Source organism: Squalius cephalus (assembly GCF_949319135.1).
Source record: "Squalius cephalus genome assembly, chromosome: 5".
Lineage (NCBI taxonomy): Eukaryota > Metazoa > Chordata > Actinopteri > Cypriniformes > Leuciscidae > Squalius > Squalius cephalus.
The window spans coordinates 18,155,365-18,179,808 of record NC_137126.1 but is presented as its reverse complement, the minus strand read 5'-3'; the positions used below and the strand labels follow the sequence as shown (position 1 = coordinate 18,179,808).

The following is a 24,444-nucleotide window of genomic DNA, read 5'->3' as shown; positions in this document are numbered from 1 at the left end:
CCTGCTATTCTCAGGGCATTTGTGGCCCACATATTGGCTTGCCATGCTCTGATTGATGGGGTTCCAATGGAGAAACACCCACTGATCGCTCGCTTCATTTGTGGAGCTAGGTGGCTAAGGCCTAGCCTGGGTTTCCCCATGCTGCCTTGCGCGCAGCACGATTTTATTCACGCTGCTAGGCAGCCTGGATTCCATGGACCAGATTTTTATGACTTTATGACTTCTAACACTAGTAACTTTCCAGCTCTACCTACTAAATCACTTCTTGATATAATTTAAAAAATCTGCGCACTCTCCAAGAATAACATAGATTTTATATACTCTTTGATTTCTTCATAGAATTACATAACAAAATCAAAGCAACAATGGGAAGGTGAACTTGATTTGCAATTTTCAGAAGAAGCATGGCAAGATATTATAAATAAGATTCATTCAAACTCAATCTGTTATTCAATTCAAAGTAGTTCACCGCCTCCACTGGACAAAAGCAAAATTAGCTAAATTTTCCCCAAATACAGATTCCTTGTGTATAAGTGTAGAGTTGAGATCGCTAATTATACATAACTGGTTTTGGTCATGTCCTAAGCTTGTTAACTTTTGGCAATTTAATATTTAATTTTCTTTCAGGAGTTCTGCATGTATCCATTAATCCTTTCCCCATTTTTGCAATATTTGGTATGACTACAGAACTCTGTTTAGATAATAATGCTAAAAATATGATTGCTTTCTTGACTTTAGTAGCTAGACGTCTTATATTGCTTAAGTGGAAGGACAGATCTCCTACTTTAGTCATTGGATTAGAGATCTTGACTAAATAATAATATTTGCAATATTTGGTATGACTACAGAACTCTGTTTAGATAATAATGCTAAAAATATGATTGCTTTCTCGACTTTAGTAGCTAGACGTCATATATTGCTTAAGTGGAAGGACAGATCTCCTACTTTTAGTCATCGGATTAGAGATCTTATGTATCATCTTGCACTAGAGAAGATTCAGTACTCCACTAAAGGCTGTAGTCAAACCTTTTTCATTATTTGGCAGCCAGTGCTGACTTACAAATGGATCAAAATGTATTTTTTTCTGTATTATTTTTTGTTTGTTATTTCTCTTTATTTTCCCCCCTCTTTTTTTCTATCTGGCCCTGTGAGGCCATAATAATATGGTACAGAATAGTCTGTAAGATAATGTGTAATGGTGCAGTTGGGATGGGGAGCTCCTGGAGAAGAGAATTGATTTAATCTTAATCTGTTTTTGAAATTGTTGTTTTATTATACTATTTAAAGCGGGGCTCAGTAGTTTCGGGATTTCTTCGCTGTATTCTAGCTTTTTGCTCGCAGGTTTCTCTCAAGAGCTCCCCCCACAGCTTCGGAATAGATATTTGACAACACTGTTGTAAAAACTCGTTGGCGATTCTCAGATACCAGAGGCTAGTAGATCAACGACATCAAAGCAGATGGGACATTCTTTAAAACGTCTTCTTCATTCGGGTTCAAACAGCGTGAGGGAGCGCAATAATGACAGCATTTTAGCAGATTTCTTTTGGCCGTAAAGCAATTGTTTACATCGCGAGACCTGATATCACGCGATACTTCCTGAGTGCCGCCGGCTCAAAGTTGCAAGTGCGAATTTTCCACTCACGGGCACCAGGGGGGTGTGAAACGACCACCATTCAACCCGAAATAAGTAATATAACCATTCCAATGACTCCGAAGCTGTTCAGTTAAGGTAAAAAAGTTACTTAGAGCACCTTTAAAATATCAATAAAAAGACTTTGAACAAAAAACACATGCATGTGTCATTATAATATTAACATTTTCTGAAAATCAAGCTCAGATGGAGTTGCAAGGTTTTTGACCAGCGAATGACAGATGTTGTCTGTTACTGGAACAGCTTCATCTGAGGCAGTCAGTGCATCGCATTCGTTTTGGACAAAATATCATCATATAATAGATGAAGCAGGATATTTAAATCAGCATATTGGCTATAACTAGCAGCAAATACTAAGACTCTTCTCCGCTTTTCAAATACAAAAAACATTAGCCTTTATAGACATAGTGATTCTTGAGTAAAAAAACCCACTGTACTTAGTCAAACATCAGTTCTTTATTTACCTTTGCATAGCAAACAAGAAGAGATCTCCAAACTGCGTGCTGCACTTCATTCACGATAAAGGCAGGGTGGAGTTATGAGGTTTTACTGACAGTTTGAGGATCCAGCTGAATTATGAGGTTTAGTCACAAGCTATTTTAAATCCTTTTCATTGGTTAAATATTTGCAAAATCCACTTATTTATAATGATGTGACCAAGCCAACATAATAAAGTCAGTTCAGAGTGCCAAAATTGACTCAAAACGTTGCACTGATTGTTGATACCAACAATGGATGGAAACAATATAAGAGGGAGAGGAGGAAGAGTGCATGTAAGAGGTGGTGAACAATGAGGAAGAGGATGAGGACGAGAAAGAGCAAGTTGTGGAGAATGATGTCAAGGCTGGATCTGGCACACCAGAGGGTTTTTTCCCTTTGCCTGACAAGGGAAGACATTACCTGTGATGTGGAGAAAGTCCTCAGGCAAGAAGACGTATGCTGAGGCAGAATTAATCTCTCATTGACCTTGATTTTGCAATTGCACAACTTGAGTACTGCAGCATGCTTTTCATTTAGAGTTGTTTTTTTTTTTACTTTTCGGTTTTTGCAGTTGGGTTCCTGTATTTTCACAGTATGCAAGTGCTGAATATACAGACATTCAATATGCCTAATATTCAGTGCAATATTATACTTGCAGTGCATACAGTATACAATTTATTCACCTTACTACTGTAAGTTGTGAGGTAATTTTTTACGTAACTGCGAAATTAGTTTACTTTGTTAGAATATAATTTTTTTCTGTAACTGTTTTCCATTTTTTAACGTAGTGTTTAATGAATGATCAGTAGTGTTTATAATATTGACTTGCTATGGATCTGAAAGAATTATTTGATTTTGAGCACAGATAAAATAGTTTTGAGTCAACTGTTTGATTTTGTTAGATGAGTCAGAGGTTTTCTGAATGTAGTTTGAAGATTTGGTTAGGTGTTTAAGGTTTTGAGAAAGTTGGTGATGGTTTCGAGAAATATGTTTTAACAATTCAGAAAAACTGTAACATTCCCATAGGTCAACACCAACACCTCGTAAGGGAACGTCTGGGGTTACGCATGTACAAGATACATTGTCTATTTGCCATTCTTCACAGATGTCTGCATGGCTTCTGCAGACAAATAGACTCTGGGGATTCTGTGACGTACTTGGCCTTTTTGTTGTCTTAATTTCATCCTGAGAGAGGACCTTTTCAGGATTATACTAAAATCATAAAAACATTATAATAATAATAATAAATCAGATGACAGAAGGCCAGTTGAAGACTGCGTATAACAGGCTTCACAGCACAGTGCCTTAGAAATGTATGTATCTAGTACGATACAAATTAGAGGTCGACTGATGTACCGTTTTTGCTGATTCATCTGCAGATTCTGTAGCCTGGTTAAAACCAGACCATTCTCAGTAGTAACTGAGTTATGGTCTGGCAAGCTTCATTAATAACTCATTTCCAAAGGGGCGTCACCAACGGACGTCGCTCAAATGCCTCTGGACGCAATTGGATAGACCTAAAACCAATCAGAGCGATCATCATCGTGTAAAGCCATATGCCGCGTCCCAATTCGCTTAAGTTACACTACGCCATAAAAGTATGTACTCTTTTTGTGAAGAAAAGGTATTTACTTTTGAATGTGTAGCAAAAAAGTAGGCAAGCTTTGGGACATACTACTTCGTCATCTTTATCGGACGGATCTGTCGCGTGCATCCTGTCACGTAAACTGCCCTGTCAATCATCTTGTCACAGTTAAAATCCTCTATTAAATCTAATTTAATTTCCTACCGTTTCGGAGAGAAATGTAGTAGCAGGTTCATCTGCCAGTGGGTCTTTCATGGAGACTGTCCTCATGTGTTTGCAATTTGAATATAATAATGCATTTAAAAGTTGGTGTGCTTCACCAACGGACATCGCTCAAATGCCTCTGGGCGCAATTGGATAAACCAATCAGAGCGATCGTCAACGTGTAAAGCCCGCCTCAACGTTTCTGATTGGTGCCTCGATTTGGACAGATTAGAAATCGGCTTGAATGGGCTCTTTGCCAGACTACTTGCAGAGCAAATCTAAATTTGCCGGAAGTTTGTCTGGGTTTTCCTAGGCTACAGATTCTGCACTGATAACTGATGAATTAAAAACTGTCACTGATGCCTCATGGCATTTGTTTTGACACATGGCGCTACACTCTGCATGGAGCGGAATACTCTGATGTGGATTTAAAACAATGAAAGGTATGTATAATGCCCCGGTCCTAGTCTGGCCCGGTTCTACGGGGTTGATAGAGGTTGCTAGGGTATCGTATTTGCGAACAGATTCGGCAAACGCTCAGTGCGCATTTGGGTTTGCTTTCTGGAGAGCATGAAAGGTTTTTGTTTACAACATGTTTTTTGCAGCGTTGAGCAATGCAACTAATCACAGACATGTCCGTTGATCTCTTGAATGCAATAGCCAATCAGAGGTGTTTAAGCTAGTCAGAATACACATGAACTGTTCAAAACAGTTGATACCCGATATTCCACACATTGCATAGGTAACTATAAAGTTTACTCTAATCATAGAATATTGTAGGTACAAAATGAATAGTGCTCCAAAGTTGTCGTCTTTTGGTGAATTTCTCAGTTTCGAAGCTAAAATATGTCACACGGCCTAGGCGATTTGTGCAAAACCATCGATTTTTCAAAAGAGGGGTGGTTGGGGGAATCCATCCAAAATTTGTACAAAATATAAATGTTTAGCCTTTTGTTAAAATGACTTGCACTGTTTGACCAAACTCGCCGTATGCTAGGATAATGGAGGACTTTAGGTTTGCAGGACCTCAAAGAACAGCCTCTGATTAAAAAAATGCGCTGTACCACACTGAGATAAGGTGCAGATTGTGCTGTCAGTGCTTATATGCTTTAACTTTGTTTGTTTCTATAAAATATGTACAAGACTGAATCGATGCAGGACTTATAGGCCTAATATTCTGGAATAGTGACAGTAAATGCTAAAGTAAAATTTTATTATAAATAGCAGAGCCGATCAGCCCTAAACGCACACTATGCAAGTTGCGTAGGGCCCCGCAAATTACTCAAGGCCCCACCTCCCCTTCGTGTCAAAACGCGTCAATCAAAGTTGAGCCTACAACATCGATGTGAAAATTAAGCAGAACTATCCTTCTGGTCACGAAAAAAACACCATGAGAGTGAATTGCGGGAACAGCAATCAGGTAAACTTGTGTTCTCTCCTCTCCAAGTTTGATGTCAGCAAAGAACTGTAAAGTTAATCTGATGTGCATCTCTCTCTAGTCTGTCTGTCTAACCCAGCTGGGCAGTGCATCTTCTGTCTGTGTCTTGCTTGCTTGCGGCCACTTCCAGGGCTGTGTTCTGTGACTTTGTGCCTGACAAAAAAAGTGAGAGTGAAATACAACTATTTATTACGATTGATAAACGACAAAGGGCAACGGTGTTTGTTTATAAACTGCAGCTCGGAAAAGATAACCGCGTCGCGCGTTAACATGCGTTCATATGAAGAAACGCGGCCTTTCCAGAAAAACATCTGTGGGGACCAGTAAAATATGGGCGTGATGGCACTCTTCATTATAGGCACACATACTTTTAAAACAAGACAATGATTATCTAGTCTCCAAGTCAGTTTAGTTACAACCAGGGGCGCAGATGGCACTAGAGACGGGGGGACATGACCCCCCCCCAGATTCATAGTGACCCGATCCGTCCCCCGCCCTCACTATCCCTACGAAAGGCGACAAAAATCGGTAAAACAGAGGATTAACCAGTGTTTTCGCTGTACATTAGCCAAAGTAGTGTCCCGGCCCGCCGTTGCTTCAGAATCGGGTCGGGGCAGACGCAGGCTGACAGAGGTATAGAGGGTTAACTGAAATTATAAGATTTAAAATGCCTCCTGGCCTGCAGGCAATTTCTGATGACAGTAAGGCAGGCCCTAGTCAGTCAAGTGAGGATCTGCAGGAGGGCAGCCACAGTAGAAAAAGACAGCATGAGGAAGGAGAGACAGTAGAATTCATAATGATAGACTTTGTATGCTGAGATAAGCAAATGTTTAAATAAAACATACTTTGCTGAAGACATGAAGTTTTGGTGGGTGATTGGCATACTAGTCAAATAACAGTCTGATCATGCATTGCTAGTGGTGATCAGGTAGGCCTTTGTTTACCTTTGTTCATTGTTGTTTATACATGATTTCAAATAAGAATCCCACAATGGCTTTTTAGTGCAAATCATTAGCCCAAATTACGCAAAGTAACTACTTGAGCACTAGTTAAAGGCCAAATTACGCAAAATAACGAATTGAGTTTAAATCATTTGCTGACAGCTTGGTCCCCCCCAGTTAAAAAATCCTATCTGCGCCACTGGTTACAACTCTGCAATAAAGCAAGATGGATAGCAATGTATTGACATTGACTATTGATTTATCGGCTATATTGCATTTAAAATGTTAATTGGCTGGACATACTGGTCAATATGGATGCACATGCCTCAGTAAATAATAACCAAGTATTGCTTTTATCATTTAAAACACAGTGACATGCTATGGCAAGCCATTTTAGCTTTTATTCATTCACAGGATGCATTTTTGATATCAATAATTAAATTTGTACAATTTAAAATGTGAATTCTTGATATTAAGAATGTACTTTTTCTAGTAACAATGTCTATTTCTGAGATCAGGAATTACATTTTCATTAGTACTACAGATGCTCTGGATCGGCGTATACGACGTATAGCGTGTTCCAGGTCCTGCCAATATCCAGCAACTTCGCACAGCCATTGAAGAGGAGTGGACCAACATTCCACAGGCCACAATCAACAACCTGATCAACTCTATGCGAAGGAGATGTGTTGCACTGCATGAGGCAAATGGTGGTCACACCAGATACTGACTTGTTTTTGGACCCCCCACATTTTAGAGTGGCCTTTTATTGTGGCCAGCCTAAAGCACACCTGTGCAATAATCATGCTGTCTAATCAGCATCTTGATATGCCACACCTGTGAGGTGGATGGATTATCTTGGCAAAGGAGAAGTGCTCACTAACACAGATTTAGACAGATTTGTGAACAATATTTGAGAGAAATAGGCCTTTTGTGTACATAGAAAAAGTCTTAGATCTTTGAGTTACGTTCATGAAAAATGGTGGCAAAAACAAAAGTGTTGCGTTTATAATTTTGTTCAGTGTAGTTAAAGGAGGGAGGATTGTAGTGGGAGCACTGGGGTGTCAGGTGTTACTGTGTGGCAAAGGCAAATGGTTTACATAGCTCATGGGTCAGGTAGGAGGCACCACTTAGGGAGGTATACCCTCAAAAATACGCCCCTGGTTTCAAACGCTGAAGTTTTTGTTCAGTGCTGAGATCTGCATGCTCTCAAGTCCTCTCATTATAACAAAATAGACAATGCAAAAAAGAGATTAATTGTGTAGTGTAGACAGCTTCATAGATTATAACTGAGATGAAATCAGCTTTTTAGTGATTATAAAGAAAGCACTTTTTGAGCGCTGCATATATAATCCATGCAGAATTTGAATTAAAGTTTTGTTTTTCATGCTGCTAAGAGGACCAACGACCACGTACACGCTGCAAAGTTAATATTTATATATTTCATTTAAAAGTACAATACAATTTGATGGTTCAGTCAATACTGTTTATTTTTATATAAAGTTCAGCACTATTTTACTTTCAGTGTTATGTTTTAATTCAGTATATGTTTTAGAAAATATTGATTAATTAATCGGTTATCAGCAAGTACTGCCCAACTTAGTTATTGGTATCTATAAAATCCAATATCAGTCGACCTCAAGTTCAAATAGCAAGATCTCTCCCAAACTCTTGGCACAGGATCAAGACTCATCTTTTATCAGTTATTTGCGCTAGGTTTTATTGTTCTGTATTTTTATTAGGTTTATTTGGTTTAGTTAGTACTTCATTATATGCACAGGAAGCATTTAATTGCCTTTATCTAATTTCTGTAGCTAAATAAGTCACCCTTTTTAAAAGCATCTGCTAAATGTAAATGAGTCATTAGTCTGTAGACCAAAGAGAGGTGACAAATACACCAATAAAGACAGATTTCACTCGCCACGGAAAGCTAGACGGATACCACGGTTCCGCTCTGACTTACTGTGCGTTGGTTGAATCCATACTGTACTCTTCTGTGTACCTGGATAAGGCAGACATGGGCGACACAAAAGGGGAGAGAGAGTTTTCAATAAAGGACACATGCAAATTATAAACATGCAAAAACATGCTGGAAAAGGCTGGGTTGGCCACAGTCCTTATGAAAAGCACTGCAAAAGAATATCTGACAGACATCTTTGTCAAACGTGTGTCATTGTGCTGTGACACACTGCATTTTCACAATGTGTTTATGTTATGATTTTTTTTTTGAAGTGCCATTTAAAAGCTTTGAGCACTGAGCTGGATCCATAATCTGGATGAAAACCACAGGAGGATGGAGTTTTCATAGCCCCAGGGTTGCTCTGTGTGGCTATTTAGTTGACACAAAAATGGATGATCATGATATGGATCACATGGAGGTTAGATGATGACTGCATTATCACAAACAACTTGATAAATTGAGAGCAATATTGCTTTTAATGATTGATGTACAATAATATTGCACCAAATATTGGCGTGTACAACTGTCAAATAGGTGTAACTGCAATGGAAAAACAACTATTACTAATAAGCAAAGGAAACATACATTCCTGAAGGAACAGGCTGAGTGAATATCCATGTCAAATGAACTGCATATTCTATCTGAATTTATGGGTCAAATGTTCTCTGTGAATGGATTACATTAAATATTCCGTCTGTGTGGTGTGGTGAGCAGTGCAGTATTTCAGCTGAACAACCACAGAGCTGTGAAGGGTTCATTACATTGTAGCACCATCTCACTGGCACAAGCAATCCAGTGTAGCTGATCAATTTTGCAGGCAGAAATTTATATTAAGAGGCCAAAGGCAGGAGGCCATAACCCCAAATAAACCCAAACTCAAAAAGACTGCTGCATGTGTTTTCTCAAGGGACATGCCTTGTGTGTTCAGTGCATACTTATTAATCACAAATTCAAAAACCTATTATCTTAATGATTTCTTTATCACCTAGTTAAACACAGTCTACATAGATAGGGTCACTAACATGACAAAATGTATTCAATTACTGATTGTACCCTTCCTCATCACTGCATGTTTTACTCAAACATTAGTCTGTAAATATATTCACTCCATTCCAGTAAAGGCTAGTCAAGAGTACAGTAAGTGCTCTGCTGATATTATCAGTGTTATGTTATCTCCCAGTAACCTTTAAGTGGTGCAAAAATTTAAGTAGATAAAAGACATTGCGAAACACCTTTCACTGAAATTACATATACGCTATAGATGCACGAGTATGGTGGGACGAGTGGAGCGTGTTGTTAGAGTAAGAGTGAAAAACGTTGCAAAGGTTTTTTTTTTTTTCTTTTTTTCTTTTTTTTCATGTTTTGGCTAAATTTAATACAAACTGATAAAGTATTGTATACTTTAAATGTTTTTTTCACCCAAAAATACTTTTTGTGCGAACAATTTCTTCTCTTCCGTGTCAGTCTCCTAAGCTGATCACATAGTAAACACAGTGAAGAGGTTCTGGGTTCTATGTCAGAACAGCGGCTCATTATTGGCCAATTACAGGTACAGATGTTTCACCGGAGCGCACATTAGAGATCTCTTTCCACTTGAGTCATAGAGAAGTCACAGAGAAAACTCCTAAATGTTGTATGCAAGCACCAATAACCTCAAGTGCTTTGAATGTGAAGATTTAGGCCACAAACGTTTCTCTTGCCCGCATAAGAAAGTGGATAATGAATAGCAGTTGCCTGTTGGTTCAGCTGAGAGCGGATTATATAAATATATCAACAATACCGATACAGCGGAAACAAGCGACAGAATAAAAGCGAAAGACCTTCAAAGAAGGTCATCAAGCACAGTGAGGTGAGTGAAAGAGCAGTGAGCAGGCTGGATATAGTTCTGCTGTTGTCAGGCATTTAAGCGCTGAAGTTGAGGATGTGGATAATAGTAAGAATGTGACTCATATATACAGTCAGTAGAGGAAGGCTCAGTAGATGAGTTGGAAGGACTCTTTCAATGTACTGATGATAAAATGAGAGATGATGAACGATGGTCTGAAGGGGCAGAGATGTCAAAAGTGATTAAAGGAGACTTGTATACTGTAGCTCAAATGAATGAATTTCTTGATGAAGCTAAGGGTAAAAGTGTTGAAGTGATCGATTTTTTTTCAAAACTTGAACAAGTTTATGGCATCTGTAATGTGGGCAAGAGTTAGCAGTTATGAAGAGCTTTCACAGCAGAAACGCTTAGACTAAAGAAACACATTACTGCAATTCGACAAAGGAACTAGAAAAGAGAGGCTAAAGAGGGGAAAAAACGAAGTAAACACTATGGCTAACATCTTCAAAGTACAACTTCTTGACTCTTTTCTCACGAGTCTCTCTTTTTTAGGCCTTACGGCTGGGATCCCTTAATGTTAATGAGATGAGGGATAAGAGGAAGGCTAATACCATTATAGAATTTATCAGGTTAAAAAAATCTAGATGTGATTTTCTTGCAAGAAACTGTAAATAATGGGTGGGGGGAATGAGTGTGTTCTTAATCATGGAACTAACTTGAGTGCAGGAGATTTTTCTTTTTTCTCCAGCCTTAAAAGTTAGAATTCTGTCTAAAAAAAATATTTTCTAAAGAAAAGAGGAACCACTATGTTTTCATTTATTGTTTCAGTGCGGGAAACTTGAAGCTTTGTTGTCTAAATTAAAAGAATGGTGTAAGATTTTAGGAGAAGTGTTCTCAGCCATTCTTTTTATTTATGGGCCCAAGAATAACAAAAATAGAAAGCAGATCCATGTGTTGCTTAATTTTTTGTTCAGGCATCAGGCAAAAATGGCAATCTGGCTATCACGCAAAGGTAAACTCAGTGGTGTGGGGTCAACTGATCCATAAATGTTTCAATTTTAAAGGGTTTTGTGTCAAATAAAATCAAGGTTAAAGGTTAAATATGCTTATTATCACCTGGTCAAAGATCGAGAGACTTTTTAACTATACTTGGGGAGTGAACCAGTGTTTGTCAGCATTGATGGTTCTCTGCAAATGTATGTCTAATTGTGTAGTTATTTTGTGTGTATATTTGTGTAGTTCTTATGTAATCTTTTTAAATAATTAATTAAAGGATCTTCAAATTCAAGTCTCTCTCTCTCTCTCTCTCTCTCTCTCTCTCTCTCTCTCTCTCGCTATGTCATACATACATCAAAACTTTGCAGAAAGATCTTTACACTTGTGATGTAAAGTGCATCTTTACACTTTTTTAAGGGTCATCCATGTTCACACTAAGGATGATAACTATTAACTATTACTTTATACTAATCGTGCTAATTCTATGAGAATAGTTTCACACCACAGCTATAACAATAACACAGAGAAACTTTTTTTTTTTCTCAGCTGATGAACAATAAAACAATTGACCGTTAATCAGAAAGTTATGCCATCTGCCACTTTGAATGAGTGAGCTCTTCATAGTCGGGTGATTTAGTAAAATCCACATTTCATTAAGGGAGAAAATGGTGCTGAAATTCAAATGTACTGTTATCAATTATTATTTATAAAAAAATATTTGAGACTCGGTGCAATTATTTACCAATTAGAATAGAGTGTTTCAGAGAGCCATCTCATTTACAGGTGACTGCAGTTCAAAACAGATCAGTCCATTTTCCACAATGCCTGCTTAACTATGCCCAGATGCAGTTTAGACAGGCATGAGTGGAATAATATATCAACCTGTATGACTTTCTCTTTTCCGTAAAACACAAAAGGAGGGATTTTTAATAATGCACTGGATGCTCTTTTCCATGAAATTACAGTCAATAGGTTCTGGAGCTGAATCATCAAGCTTCAAGGACAAGGGGAAAAAAAGCATTATAAAAGTGTCAGAATTGGTTCACACAACTCATCTGCTACAATCCAAGCATTTCATGATGGCTTCTGTCATTTTAAGCCTGACCATCTCTTGACCATCATAAGCATTCTATAACCTTTTGTGTTCCACAGCAGAAAGAAAGTCAAGTCATTGAGGATTAAAACAACATAAGGGTGAGTAAATTCATTTTAGAATGATAATTTTAATCTATCACTTTAATGGGTAGAAAATGGAGTGAAACAGACACTGACCGAGACAGCTCAATGCGCTGCAACTGAAGAAAACACATGCAAATAGAAAAAACACCAATTAAGGAAACATCTTCATCCATTTGACAACATGTTTGCTGCAAATAATCAGAACACAACCACATACAGAAACGCGCTGCAAATAGCACAGACCACATTGGATATGTTTGGGACCCCAAAGTGATGAACTGGCTGGGGCCACTTAAGGCCCTGATATACTCACAGCGAAGTTATTTTTCGTTGTTTGCTTAGGGGTAAAACTAAGTTTGTAATACGTGAGCAGCGATATATTGTTAGCAAACATCCGGCGCCGCCCACTCTGCTGAGAGCGACAGTTAGATGAATATGTATATGTGTTGAACGCTTTCCTCTCAATAACAAAATAAACACAATAAAATTGAGAAAACAGCAAGCATTCATTTAAATAAAGCATAAGAAAAGCATTTGATCATAGCAACAAAGTTTGCACGAGCTCTGCAATTCGTAGCGAACTTTTCTGGAAAGGTTGTTGTGGCCTGATTTGTTCGAAATTATGTCACATCAATTCGTTCTTCAGTATATCAGGGCCTTTATTTTTCAATGTGTTGGTGTTGACCAGAAAAGTTAGTTTTTTGTTTATTTTAACATCCTGATCATATGTGCGTTGTGTATGAAGGTAACTTAAACTCATAACATGTAATTATACGTGTTGCGTTCATATTCTGGGCTCATCTGCTTTTATGTACATAGGTATGCATAATTAGTATGGTATTTACTGAGTTTGATAATATCATATAGTTCTTTTATTATCACTGTCTAATGCATTAAGCCACAATCAGAACGTCCCCGAGGAGGAAGGGGGTTTTGTGACATCATCGCGTTCAAAAGAAGTCCCATTTCATTGGCTAGGCGCCAACCAATAAAACAACTCCTTTGTGCCCCATTTTACATATTTGTGACTACTTGTCTGCAGCTTCAAATTCAGAATACAGGTTTGTGACTATTGCGAGTGCAAATCTCAACATTCAACTTAAGATTTTTATTTTACAGGTTTTCACATTCTGTGAGTGTAAATTTTAGTGTACAAGTACGAATATTTGTTGTACAAGTTCTCTAATTCACATGTACATGCTCTTGAGTTTTGCACCTTCATACAGTAGTTGTGAGTATTTTTTGCTGCGTGTTTCTTTATTTGGTTGCGTTGTGAATTATTGCAGCACATGTGTTGTTAAACTGATGTGTTCTTTATTTGCTGTGCTTAATTTTGTGTTTTTTCTATTTGCATGTGTTTTCTTCTGTTGCAGCGTCAAGCTCTCTCAGCCACCATAGAAACATCTGTTCTGAAAGTACAAGTTCACATACATCACAGCAGCATATTAGCAAAGACCTTTAAAGCAGCAGACTCTGCTGTATGGATCCTTGAGTGCAAACACTGGCTAAAAAAACTTTTGCTGTTGCTCCATCCAAGAAACTGTCAGAACTTCAGTCTTCAAAATGACCACTTTATTCTACAGGGAACTGCTCCCACTTACATCCCCAGAAAATCAGGAAGAAACCAAACGACCAATCAAAATAAGTGACACAGGGAGCCACATACAGATGGATTTGTGCACAATAACGAAGTGTAGGAATGATTTGAACAGTCTTCCAAAAACTGAGTGGATGAACCCTACCCCCATCCTAACAAACACACTCCCATTATACTGATTGCTGTGAGCCTGGCCAGGTGGCAGATTTTCAAGCTTTTTTAGCACTAAATACATTTGTGTTCAAAGTTACCACAATATCATCTAAATCACAGTAACATTTGGGGCATCTTTATAAAGCTTTACACAACCATTTTCCAAATAGCACGTCTAACACTTTGTTCCAATCCAAAGTGTCACAGAATGTATGCTTTGATAAAGGTAAAATTAGATACGGGATGATTTCTGCCATATTTTACAAAAGCCAAGTTCTTTAAAACAATGGAATAATATTTCAAGTTCAAGCAGAATCATTTACTTTAGGGGTGCTTAATCTTACTGCTGGAGCTCAACTTTCCTGCAGAGCTGAGTACTAACCACACACACACACGTTGGGTTCCCCCACGTTATATGTTTTATGGGGACTTTCTATAGACATAATCATTTTTATACAGTACAAACTGTATATTCTATCCTCCAACCCTACCCCTAAACCCAACCCTCAAAGAAAACTTTCTGAATTTTTACATATTCAAAAAAACAAAACAAAAATAATTTAGTATGATTTATACACAGTTTTTCTCATGGGGACCAAATAATTTAATCAAAATATTATTCAAAAAATTTTGGTATTGCTATTCTTTTGGGGACATTTTGCCCCCACAACCTAGAACTACATACACACACATAAACACACACCCAAATCAGCTATCAGTGTCTTCGGGTTCAAAATTACAGACAGTGGTGTTAAAGTTGGAATTCAAGTCTGCAGGAAGATTTCTGTTCAAATTCAAACAAGATATAGATTCACATTATACGCAATCTTTTCCATGTGAAAATAAATATAATAGATAAACTGTTAATCAAATGTGTTAATTTAGTTAGCCATGTCTTAAAAAATGTGGAATCGGTGCTTTAAAAAAAAAATTGTACTACACATATGCCACTCATGGTGCGAGATGATGGACAGGCCAGCAATAGGCTCATGTTTAATTACATTGACAAAAAAATAAATACATTTGGAATGTCAATGATTTACTTCACCACAATAATGTAATGCCATAAATTATCTTCACTCGAGGGCTTTTCTCAGCATATGCAGTGAACTGCATTTTGATTATAACAATAATTAATCATATAATGCAATTACTTTTATTCAAAAAATGTAATTAATTGACAGTCCTAATAAAAAGCATAAATTAAATAGACAAATAAATGAACAAATAAATGATCAACACACAAAAAGATAAATCTATAAGAGTAGAATTTACAGATTCTCCGGAAACTGAGTTACATATGAAGAGTTCCAGTCCCCAAGTCGTCATATACTGACGCTTTCAAAAATGCTTCAATATCTGACGCTCAAAGCACCCTTTAGCGTCCATATGAGACGCATAACCCTACCACAGACCTAAACCTACCCATAAACGAAGCGTCTCATATTGACGCTAAGGGTGCTTTGTGCGTCGGATATTGACGAACTTTCGAAAGCGTCAGTTACATGACGCCTAAACCTACCCATAACCGAAGCGTCACATATGGACGCTAAAGGGTGCTTTGAGCGTCAGATATTGAAGCTTGTTTGAAAGTGACGCTTTGGGGTGAGAATGTGTTGAGAGTTCAGATGCAAAAGCCTTTTAGTGCCATCTGAAATTTTCTTCTTGAATGATCATTTTTATCAAGCTCGATTATTTAAGTTCAGTAATTTCACTTAAATGGCAATTAATAGGTAATTAATTGCCATTTAAGTGAAATTACTGAACTTAAATATACAAACTTCATAAAAAGGATCATTCTAGAAGAAAATTTCAGATGGCACTTAGAGGCTTTTGCATCTGAACTCTTCATATGTAACCCCAGACGTTCCCTTTCAAGGGAATTTTGACTCTGCATCTTGGTGTTGATGCTATGGGAATGTTAATACCTATGTCATACTGAAAAATGCCTACCCAACAAGATTGTGAAATTATGTTCAAGCACAGACCCTTCTGGACAAGCAAAATAAATTAAACCAACAGGACCTGAGAGCTGTAAAACCTTATGAATGTGTGCAGAGAGTACCACCCTTCCGCAGCATAAACATCTTGCAAAGATGAACCCTTAAATAGTGTATTAGAAGAAGCCACACTCCAAGTAGAGTGGGCTCTGATCCCTAGGGGTGAAGCCAAGATGGGTACCTCATAGGCAAAGAAATTGCATCAGTAATCCATAGCAATAAACACTGCCTGGTGACAACAGAACCTTAGAAGCCCCCCAAAGCAGTGCAAATCTCTTACAAAGTTTTCAGCAATAACAGATCCTTGAGAGTCTTAAACTCCTCTGAGGCTCAAATGGAGCATCTGAAAGACTACATCAAGGTCCCGGGAAAGAACTTGCGGTCTGCAGATAGACCCCAGCCATCTGGCACTGCGCAAAAACAAGATACCATGGGATGCCTCCCCATACAAACTCCATCAATGTAAATGTGTCTGGCCGAAATAGTGGCCATGTAAACTTGAGTGTAACAGTGACCTGAAAGACGTTCCAGTAGGAACCAACCGGGAAGAGGACTGGGTCCAAGTGGTGCTGAGGTCCACCTTAGAGCATAGTTTCCTTTTAAAGTAAGCTCCAGCATTTAAAATGGTCACACTTGTGACAGCAACCATGTGTATCCAGGTGACCCTAAACGGTCATCCAAGACCGTTATGAGGGGAGCCGTCCACCATAACGACAGCAACATGCCTCAAGTGTAGGACCCAAGGTGGAAGCCAGGGTCTGTCTGAAGCAGCCACGCGTAAACCTGTGACCCAAAAAGGGTACTGAGATGGGTCCAAGTAGTGCTGATCGCATTTTGACACCACCACATCCCCCTCAGAAAGGGTAGCTCCATAGGGTTAGACACTAGACAGTCACCCAGGACCTCTAGGAGAGAGGCCTTCACCGTAACGACGACAGCAACATGCCTCAAGTGTGGGACCCAAGGTCGAAGCCAAGGTCTGTCCACATAGTTCCTCTACAGGAATATTTACTCCTTGACTCATTTACCTGACCAAAGGATGATTAAAGTACATTTTCATTATCTGCATAATTAAATATTATTTCACTGTTTTGGGGTTTTCTTCAGGGATATTCACCAGTCAAAGTGGTGCCTTTTGATTCTCAAAGTGATAATGAGGACAGAAATTAAGAACACCTTTGGATATTAGAGAGAAATAAAATAAATGGTTAACCATAAAAACTATGGTTATTCTCTCTTATTTGGCCTTACACTCTCAGAAAAAAAGGTACAAAAGCTGTCACTGGGACAGTACCCCTCAAAAGGGTTCTAATATGTACCTTTGAGGGACTAAAATGCACTTTTTAGGTACAAAGGTGTACCTTTTGAAAAGGTACCGCCACAGTGACAGCTTTTGTACCTTTTTTTCTGAGAGTGTATTAGGCAGATCAACTGAAACTAAATGCGGAAGCATCCGTGCATAGAATCCATCGCACGTAGAAGTGTGGATTCAGAGAGAACTAACTATTCAGAGAGATAATAAAGTTGTCATAGAATTTAATATGTATTTGATTTAAATAATAAAATATTGTTAAAGGCCTGAAACAAATGGAAAGTTACATGGAATATTTTAAAAGAATTCTCAGGTCCATTCAGTACATTTTCATTCATTCAGTTTATTTTAAATTACTTGACACTTGTGGCACCTAATATCAGACCCGACCCATGTCCGAATCACTCGTCAAAGTTTTGGACCTGAACCCACTTGGGTCGAACCTCGGGTTTTCGGATCCAAGTGGGCCCGTGAAGAACTCTAGTCTTGATGACGTCACCTGACCTCCATCGGCTTCACACGTGCCTCAGACACCAGTGCACACTAATGGCGTTTCCATATCATCAACACCATTACACAGCGTTCGAAGTTCCCTCGAAATGGAACGCAACTTATGGAAAAATTTACTATGTTTACGTGTGCACCAATAATGTGATTATTTCTAATAATCAGAGTAAGGTCTTAATCACAGTAAGATGTTTACATGACACAAGCAGAACTATTTGTGAGAACTCAGAACTCTTTCATTTTCATTAATCTGATTATTCGCTAATAAGTATGGTTATACCACACTCAGATACTGTAGGCATACAGTATGCATGTTAATCTACTCACATCAAAATACATTTTTATGGACGTACTGGATATTATTTGGTGCAGTGATGAGCATCGCAATGCCGGGTTTGCCTACACTGCCGTAGTGTTTTTCGCACAGTCTGAATGAAGAAAGATACGGAGCAGAGACTGCACAGTGAGTTGTGTTGACAGAGTTTAGCAATTTGGAGAACTAGAGAAAACTTCAGAATAATTCATGAAGTTGTGTGAACAACACACGGCATTCGTATAGAACCGAACACATGCGCACTTTGGTCAGAGCGGTAATAATGCGATTAAGGTGTTTACATGCCTGCTTATTGCGTTTACATGAGGTAAAGTTTAATCGCAATATTGCCAAAATCCCATTATAATCACATTATGAGGGTGCATGTAAACGCACTGATTGGTGTATCAACTTAATCCAAGTTGGTCAAACAATATAACAAGTTCTGTCAAATCAAAAATAATAATGTTTTTACTTGTCGATCCAAGTTTAATACAGTAAGTTCGCATTTAACACTAAGCTGAGCATTAATATTATACAATACTGACATAAAACTTACTTATTTTGTTGGACAAACTGAAAAGGTTATATAGAGTTACTTTAATACTCCATAACAATTTGAAGATACTCACTCAAATGGAAGAAACTTCACCAAAGAGGACACTAATTATACTCTAAAGGTGACTTGAAACAACTTTTACAGCTAAATATAATAATAATAAAAAACACTACATAACGCTAAAACATATATTATTTCTAAATAACAAACATAAGTCCACATGCTCACACAAATTGAGTGCATCATCAGTGATCAAACTGAGCATCCTCAGCAGCCTGTTAGTTGAACCCTTACCACCAAACATTATTAGATATTAACAGTTATAGAAATGTAAAATATTTAAAGCAAAGTAAATTTGTTTAGTCATGTTTTTACGATTTTATAAATATATTTTAGATCCCTTAACCCTACCCCCAAACCAAAACATCACAACATTTCTAGAGAGTATATAAAATGTAACGGCAGAAAAAATATTAATATATTCAAATAATCAAAATTTTTATAATATTAGAAAAAAAAAATCAAGATGCCAAATCATATTTCTTATAAGTATTTCTAACATAAGTATTTTTTTTTATTATTATCAAGAACACAGTTCATGACATTTCTGAAATCACAAAATAAATCATTAATTCATTTAATATAAGATTATACAGTTTATTTTATTAAAAAATTATTTGAAAACAAGCAGCTTTGTCATAATTACATCAGAAAATATCTTTTATAGGGGCAATACTGTTTTGAACGACAGTGAGGTCTAACCTACGTGTCAGAAAGGTTTAGAACAACTGATGTAGGATATCTACTTACTCACAAAAAGAACATGTATATGACTGATGAAATAGAGTGTGCAAGGAAGGAACATGGTGCTCTTGGTTTCAGACTCTTGAGTCTCTGCTGTCGGACTGAATGATTTTTCGCTCGTCTAAAGCTACACCTACATACAGTACAAATACAAAACCTGCACTGCACCACAGCATTTCACAGCACCCTCAGAAACATTCTCTCACTGTGAGGTGCTCTGAAGCTCTAATTCTTTTACAAACCTGATCTATTTAAAGCTCAGAAAGGGAGTTGTTGACATATTAATGCACAATTGTAGATGATTCATATACATTGTGTCATTATATGACAATGTATATGAATCATCTACATTGTCATTATATGAAAACTGGTGTAAATTTCATATTTTGGCTCATAATATACAGTATTGTGTACTGCACTTATGTAAGACTCATTTAAAAAAAAAAAAAAGACTCAATATGAAAAAATTGTGATATACCGGTATGTCAAATTGTCAAACTAAAAATGAAGCAGACTGCTCAGCATAGGCCTCTCGTTTGACAGCTTGGCAGGAATTTATGAAATATGTAAGATTATATTATATATTATAAATATATAAGATATATATATATATATATATATGAAGCCCTAAATGGTTTAGCTCCAGTGTATTTAACGGATCTTCTCTTGCCCTACAATCCATCGCGCTCTTTAAGATCACTAAATTCAAGGTTTCTGGTCATTCCTATGATATCTAAGTCCACTAAAGGAGGGAGGGCGTTTTCACATTTAGCTCCTAAACTCTGGAATGGCCTTCCTGATATTGTTCGAGGCTCAGACTCGCTGTCCCAGTTTAAAACTAGATTAAAGACGCATCTCTTTAGCCAACCATTCACATAATGATTACCTTTTATACTACAGTTAAATCGGATCAAATGCATTAATATTATGAACAGCAGCTATGCTAATTATTTCCCATCTGCTTTTCTGTTGTTATCTCGGGACGCTAGTAAGTAGACTTCAGATGCCCAAACACCCGTGAAGAGACGACTCGACGCCTGTGAAGAGATGACTTAATGCCAGTGATGTTATGCCCTAATACATGATTAACTAACTTTATTTTTCTATGTACATTTCTGAAATGCACTTTCTGTAAAGCTGCTTTGAAACAATGTGTATTGTGAAAAATGCTATACAAATAAATTTGAATTGAATTGAATTGAATTGAATATATATATATATATATATATATATATATATATATATATATATATATATATAATGTATAATAATATATTATATATTATATATATATAATATATAAGCACAAAAATGTGTCATCTGTATTATCAAAAAGCATGATGGGCAATGAGTGATCTTTTAAAGAGAGTTGACCATTCAAACAATTTACTTCTCCTCTTTCACTCCTTGCTGTCTACACTAAGTGCTGAAATAAGAAATGGAAAGACCTGACAGGGCAGAGAAATGTCCTTCGGTATAATCAAAACATGTTATAAAGTGGTCTAAAAGTAGCTTTGAAGTCACTTTAGATCATTCAGGTTTTTTGTTTTAATATTTGGGTTGTTTAGAATTGTGAAGGCAGAGATGGCTATTTGTGTCGTGGTGCGTTTTGCATTAGTCACTATCAAAGGTGCAGTTATTTAAACTTTTGAAAAATTATTTTGAAATAGACCAGTCATCAACTAATTCAGGCAGAATTCTGGTACTCAGTATTTCAGATTATGGAAGTGTGGGTATTATCACTAACTAGTGTGACACCGTTAGCACTTACATAAACTAAAAATGGTGTTTGCAGCATCTCAGAGTGGCTTGATTCCAACTCCATCTCTGCTCTGAGTTTGGGTAACTGTGACGTGACATGCACATTTGGGAATTCAACATGCACCAACCATCTTCCCATACTTAATAATCTGAATGCAATTGATGAGTTAATGTTTTAAGGAGTATAGTAACAAGCAATTTAACCCTAATGTTGGAATTTGAATGACCACATGAAAATACACTGCATAACTATGGAGCCACTAAAGGCACATGGTAATGGAAAAAAATCTAAGATGGGAGGAAAAAATATATTTCAATGATTTTGTGTTCGCTCGCAAAACCTTTTCATTCCCTCGCAAAACGTTTGCATTCTCGAGAAACTTTGTGTTCACTCACAAAAGAACACAAACCTTTTGCGAGAAAACACAAAGGCATTGAAATATTTTTTATCCCCTGTCATATTTGTATCCTTCACCATGTCACTGTAGGGGCTCTGTGTATAACAGAATGTCATTAAATTTTATGAGCAACTCCATTTTTTTTCATATTATTCTGTATTGTGTAAAACAACATTTTAATTAATTTATTTTTACTGGACCTCATGATGGTAAGAAAGAAAAAAGTTAATTGACATTTCTATTCATCCTAGTGTAAGCGTTTGCCCTATTTATAGTCTGCTCTTGGCAACTAATGCCAAGAAAGACCTACCTAGTGTTGTTGAGGCATTCACTGAGTGGATCAATAGAGAGACAGAGAGACATATTTCCTCCTTTCATGCCTTGGAGGACTCAAAGAATGTTACATTAACATCACATTTAATCTAAACGACCAATAAATACTAAACTGCTGGCCACCAAAAACCTCTGGACCATTTATCTTTAGGGGTTCACAGGTTTATGGGTTTAGACTAGGGATGCACTGAAATGAAAATTCTGGGCCGAAACTGAAACCGAATTTTTTTTTTTTTTTTTTTTTTTTAAATGAAATGCAGTCATTTTAATGATAATGAATTTAAAAAATACAAGCCAATAAAATAAAATAACCAGAGCGGAGCGCATGTGCATAAAGCGGAATATTGAGTGGAGCATCACACAGTGATAACGGCTAGAGCGAGAGTGAAACCTGAGCGCTGAACACTGAGGGGTGAGGCGACATTTATTTTCTGCTAACATTTTCAGCAGTTTTTGTCTTTCGGCCAGAAAATGCCATTTTCGCGGCCGAACTTTCGGTGCATCCCTAGTTTAGACGTCACAACAAGTCTGAAATTAGAAGTCTGAAGTCAGAATTTTAATAAGGTAATACAAGAGGATTAAACTGCAGATAAAATGCCATAAATACTTTGAATTTTATCTTGCCAAACAATATTGCACGGATTATTACATGGTAATTACATGAAATAATTAAAAATAAAGGTTACACTTTGTTTTAAGGTGTCTTTGTTTAATATTAAGTAACTACATGTGTTAAGGGTTAGGATTAGGGTTTGGTTTGGGGTTAGTTGCATGTAATTATGCATTTAGTAACTAAATGTAACAAATCTAACAATGACACTGTAAAATAAAGGTTTACCAAAATAAATATATTTACATTTGTTGACATGCAATAAAACATAACTCAAAGAAGCATCAAAAAGACCAAAAACTGCCCCTTATAAAAACTATTTTGACATTTTTGCACAACTCTACAGCTCTCCCATTGCTCATCTCTCATATTCGGCTCAACTGCAAACACAAGTGCCTTTGTGCACCATTATCAGTACACAATAGAGCAATAGGCTGAATGGGTAGTTGGAGTGGATTACATTATATAGAGAACATCATTGAACAGATATGAAACCAGCTCTGTAGAAAGCTGCATTAGGTCCATCGAGCTTCAACTCACATTGAAATAACGGCTATAGAGTGAGATGAGAGCTGGGTGTGGACTAAGAATAAAGAAAAGCATTGTGAATGATTAATCTGCCTATAAACAAACCATAATGAAAACATCATATTGAGATGAGATTTGCATCTAGACTGAGATATTGATTTATTACACCTTAATAAGTGACAATGTGCTTGACAGCCTCAAGTGTCTGTTAGGCAAAGGAGCTTCAGTCAACAATCAGCATTATATGGCCATGGTTGTAATATTTTGCACCAATATTGCACCAATAGTAAATTTTCTATATCCCTAACCATTTGTTAACAACATGTATTCATTATGTCAATGAGCTCATTGTTTCTGCCTTAAATTAATACACTGTTTATTAATTAATTATACATTAATTCATTGTTAGCTAACTGTATTATTTGTATATGTACATTTCTGAAATCCATAACTTGGACACAGTCACCCCGAACAGATCACTCTAATTTGTAGACACATGCATTTTCTGTAAAGCTGCTTTGAAACTATATGTATTGTGAAAAGCGCTATACAAATAAATGAATTCATTTATTTAAAATTAATACAGTTATGCTTGCTCATCTGTCAGTTGGATCCAATATTATTCAATAATGAGATGTAAAATAGAACATGCATTCAAAATGAATGGATGGAGGTGTATTGATGAAATAAATTCAAATTAAATATGATATTAAGGCCACACAGAGCAAATGTGACTATGAAAATACATCCGTTTGCTTGTTCACCAGCTCTTTAAAAGCAGTAGGTAAATCATTTGTCTATCATGTGCTTCACACAAAGCATCATATTTGACTGTCAAACAAGTCTATTTGACACATTAGTAGAAGTTTCTACTAGTTCATTTTTCTGAGTTGCTGTTGCATTAGGCTACAATACAAAATCAGTTTCATTCCTTAATGTAATAAAGAGCTATTGCTGGATGCAGCACCCTCCTGTCAGTCATATTAAACTATAAACGTTTTAAGTGGCTTTTGTAATCTTTGGATCAGATTAATATTGCCACAGCATAATCAGGCAGAGATATGACATTCCTGTATTAGATGATCAAAACGAATAAAGATGCACTGTTGTGATTCGCTCAAGACTACTGGAACAAAATCGCCACCTTTTACATGAAAGCTCAACTAAACACGAAATATATGTTTTTTGGTCATTTCATCAACCGTCGTCATTAGCTCATTCGTTTTAAATTATTCGCAGTGAATGTGGCGCGTGCTGGAGGATGCTGCAGTTTTATTATCAAACAGCGTTCACACACACATGCTGCCTGA

General features: G+C 37.0%; 1 protein-coding gene across 24 annotated transcripts in view; it reads right to left on the bottom strand.

The window, feature by feature from the left end:
* The window catches only part of kcnt1b (potassium sodium-activated channel subfamily T member 1b), an 87,019-nt gene that overhangs the window by 47,659 nt on the left and 14,916 nt on the right, over positions 1-24,444 (bottom strand). For 3 of the 24 annotated variants that reach the window (XM_079871642.1, XM_079871655.1, XM_079871652.1), the window contains exon 2: positions 8,263-8,301. The exons of the other annotated variants lie outside the window; for them this stretch is intronic. In XM_079871642.1, the coding sequence (XP_079727768.1) occupies positions 8,263-8,301 (39 nt within the window). The remainder of the gene's footprint in view (positions 1-8,262; positions 8,302-24,444) is intronic. 24 annotated transcript variants of the gene reach the window in all.